The sequence below is a fragment of the Otolemur garnettii genome, unplaced genomic scaffold (genome assembly GCF_000181295.1).
Source record: "Otolemur garnettii isolate 467f Iridium unplaced genomic scaffold, OtoGar3 scaffold00032, whole genome shotgun sequence".
Classification (NCBI taxonomy): Eukaryota; Metazoa; Chordata; class Mammalia; order Primates; family Galagidae; genus Otolemur; species Otolemur garnettii.
Window position 1 is genome coordinate 7,219,217 of NW_003852427.1, and position 2,973 is coordinate 7,222,189.

The window sequence follows — 2,973 nt, forward strand, 5'->3', positions numbered from 1 at the left end:
TATTTACTTGTACATATATGTGCATAAAGAGCTGAATTTTAAGGGGCAAACACTGCTGTCATTAAATTTTCCTTATTTTTAAAATTAGTTCTATTTTTTCAGTAATATAATCACATGATTCAGTAATCAAAGAGTGTAAAAAAATTACCAAAAGTCTTGTTCTTGATTTTCTTTTCCATTTTTCCAATTCTCACTCCTCTGCCCAAGGTAACCAATCTTGTTTCTTATATCAGTATCTCCTTTCAGATTTTCTTTTTGCCAATGCATGCAGATATAAATCTAAATATTCGTCACCTGCTGGCTTTTCGAAAGGTATTAATTTTTCTTTTAACTTTTCTACTTTTTCTTAAGTGGGTATATATATTAACAAAAAGGGTGTATCAGTCCCAACTTGAATGAACACACAGGAGACTTGGAAGAGGACAGCTATTTAATAAGGGGAGGAGATAATCCTGCCTGCTTACTGGCCTTGTAGGACATCCAGGGTCCCACAGGAGAGAATCTATGGTCCATGTACCTCCCGTAAGCAGACTCTCAAGCTCCCCAGAGTTACCTTTTCTCTGGAACTCTTCTAGGCCACTCCCCCTGATGCAATATCTGCGTTTGGGCAGAAAGGAGGGTGCTGCAGAGCCCGCCCTTTCTGAGCTTTCTGGGCCGGCTCTGGCTTTGAAAAAATTCAGGCTTCACTGTGACTCAGACATCAGCTCCAACATATGAGTTCTGAAGCAAGGTGGCTGACATGGAAAGAATGGTTCATTCTGGAAGGAAATAATGTTCCAGGTCAAACTGAGTCTACTAAACACAGACCTTCACAAGGATTCTAAAGGAAATCTGGACAAGTCTTATCATGTGGTTTTTCTACGCTTTGATTCCATGTTTGCTCAGAGGTAAGTATGAATTAGAATACACCCAATAGTTTGGGCCTTGAATCTAGGTTAAGAAGGTAAAATGTGCTTTCTGAGGGTTTGGATTGAAATGTATATATAGAACATCTATGTCTGTTTTATAAAAGGCTTCTCACCTCTTCCTAAACTTTCACCCCAACATCCTAAAGAAAAGGCCTGCATTCTGTTTAGAAATCTTTCTCTTAACCTCCACAGAACAATCTAGAGAGATAAATCATCAAAATAGTCTAAAGTTTAGCAGAGCTCTGTGCATCTTGTTCTTCATCTCATCTAGTTTTAAAGGGTACAACGTAGTTCCGTCTTTCTGTGTATGCCTTGGCGATGTTAACTGTAAGGACAGATTAAAGTAAAACAAAGAGTCTAACAAAGTACACATGAATAAAAAGAATATGTGGACTTTCTAATGGGTACAAGACTTATAAAACTTGGATTTCTCTCCTGGTTGTTGCTGAAAAGGTGCTTCATGGCATTTAAAAAAATATTTGGTTTGGAACATTTTCCCTGCCAGTAAGATTGCATAACTTTCTCTTCTCTACTCCTGGTTGCAGGTACCTACCCGCTTTATTGTTACAAAATCAAATCGCAGCTGCTTAGCCTTTGATGTTTGTTCATGTCAAATTGCATTTAAAATAAATTTAACATTTTAATACTTGGCACTTTTCACTCCCGGTGTCAGTGGGAATCTTGAGTATTTCCTGTGTTTTTGTTTACACAGAACTAATTATTTTAGTTAGTTTAAAATTAAGTCTGGCACCAAATCAGTGGTAAATCAATTTGCAAATCTGTAGAACTGCCTTAAGCATCAAATATATGATGTTCCTTCCCAGCTCAAAAACCTTCACAGCAACCACTAGTCAGTACGTGATGTCCAAATTCTACTGTTTGTCTTTTGCATATTTAGGCCTCAGCCTATTTTATTTATTCAACCCTATTTCTTACTACTCCTTGCAAACCAATATAGACTCAGGCAGCTGCTGTCTTCACAGTTGACATATTATACCTTAATTTCCTCCTCTTGGACTGTATTGTAGTAATTCCTCACTAGAAGCACCATCTCCAGTTCCCTTCCCCATTCCAAGACCATGCTCCCATCATCATTCCAAATGGGTCCTTCTTCCTACATACCCTTCCACACTTCTCTCTCTTTGACACTTGATCCTCTAGCTTCAATAGATTACTTCTCTTTACAGCACTGGCCTGAGGGCAGGGCCTCATCATCTTTTCTGATATCCCTAGAACAAATCAAACTTTTTGTTGTTGTTGTTGCAGTTTCTGGCCAGGGCCCTGTTTGAACTTGCCACCTCCAATATATGGGGCCTGTGCCCTACTCCTTGAGCCACAGGCACCACCCCTAAATCACACTTTTTTATGAGTGTAATTCTTTTTGTACACTATTAGATTTGTATTGATAATATTTTCTTGAAGATTTTTATATCTAAGTTAATAAGATATATTGGTCTATAGTTTATATAGTCTTTGTCTGATTTTGGTATCAGGATAGTACTAGACTCTAAAGTCGGAAAGAATTATTTCCTCTTCTTTGTTTTAGAAGAGATTTGTATAAAGTTGGTGATAATTCTCTTTTAAATGTTTTACAGAATTCTCCAGTGCAAGCATATGGGCCTGGAGATTTTGTTTATGAGATCTTTTAAATTATACAATTACATTAAAAATAAAAAAAACTAGGTAGATGCCTGTAGTCCCAACTACTCAGGAGGCTGAGGCAAGGGGGATTGCTCAAGCCTAAAAGTTTGAGGTTGCTGTGAGATAGGATGCATGGCACTCTAACCAGGGCACAGAGTGAGACTCTGTTGCCAAAAATATATATAATTAAATTATCTTTATTAATTCTGTTAATGTGTAATTTAATCATAGTGTAATTAATCTGCCAAGTTACCTAAAATGTGGCTTTGTATTTATATAGCTTTATCGTCCCCAAATAGCTGACTAGAAAATATTTTTTACTTCACTTGAGGTCAGAGGAAACCATTCCTAGCCCCCTCATACCATCCTACCCCCAGCTGGCCCTTTTCCTTTCTTTCTCTTTTTTTTTTTTTTTTTTTTTTTG

General features: G+C 37.3%; 1 protein-coding gene across 4 annotated transcripts in view; it reads left to right on the forward strand.

Moving 5' to 3' along the window:
• The first annotated feature begins 547 nt into the window (after positions 1-547).
• Positions 548-2,973, forward strand: part of IL20RB (interleukin 20 receptor subunit beta) — a 41,682-nt gene continuing 39,256 nt past the window's right edge. For 3 of the 4 annotated variants that reach the window (XM_023513027.1, XM_023513028.1, XM_023513029.1), the window contains exon 1: positions 630-887. In XM_023513027.1, coding sequence (XP_023368795.1) covers positions 848-887 — 40 coding nt within the window. In that variant the 5' untranslated portion in view covers positions 630-847. Of the gene's footprint in view, positions 888-2,973 lie in introns of all 4 variants that reach the window. The other variant, XM_012805000.2, reaches the window with a different exon arrangement.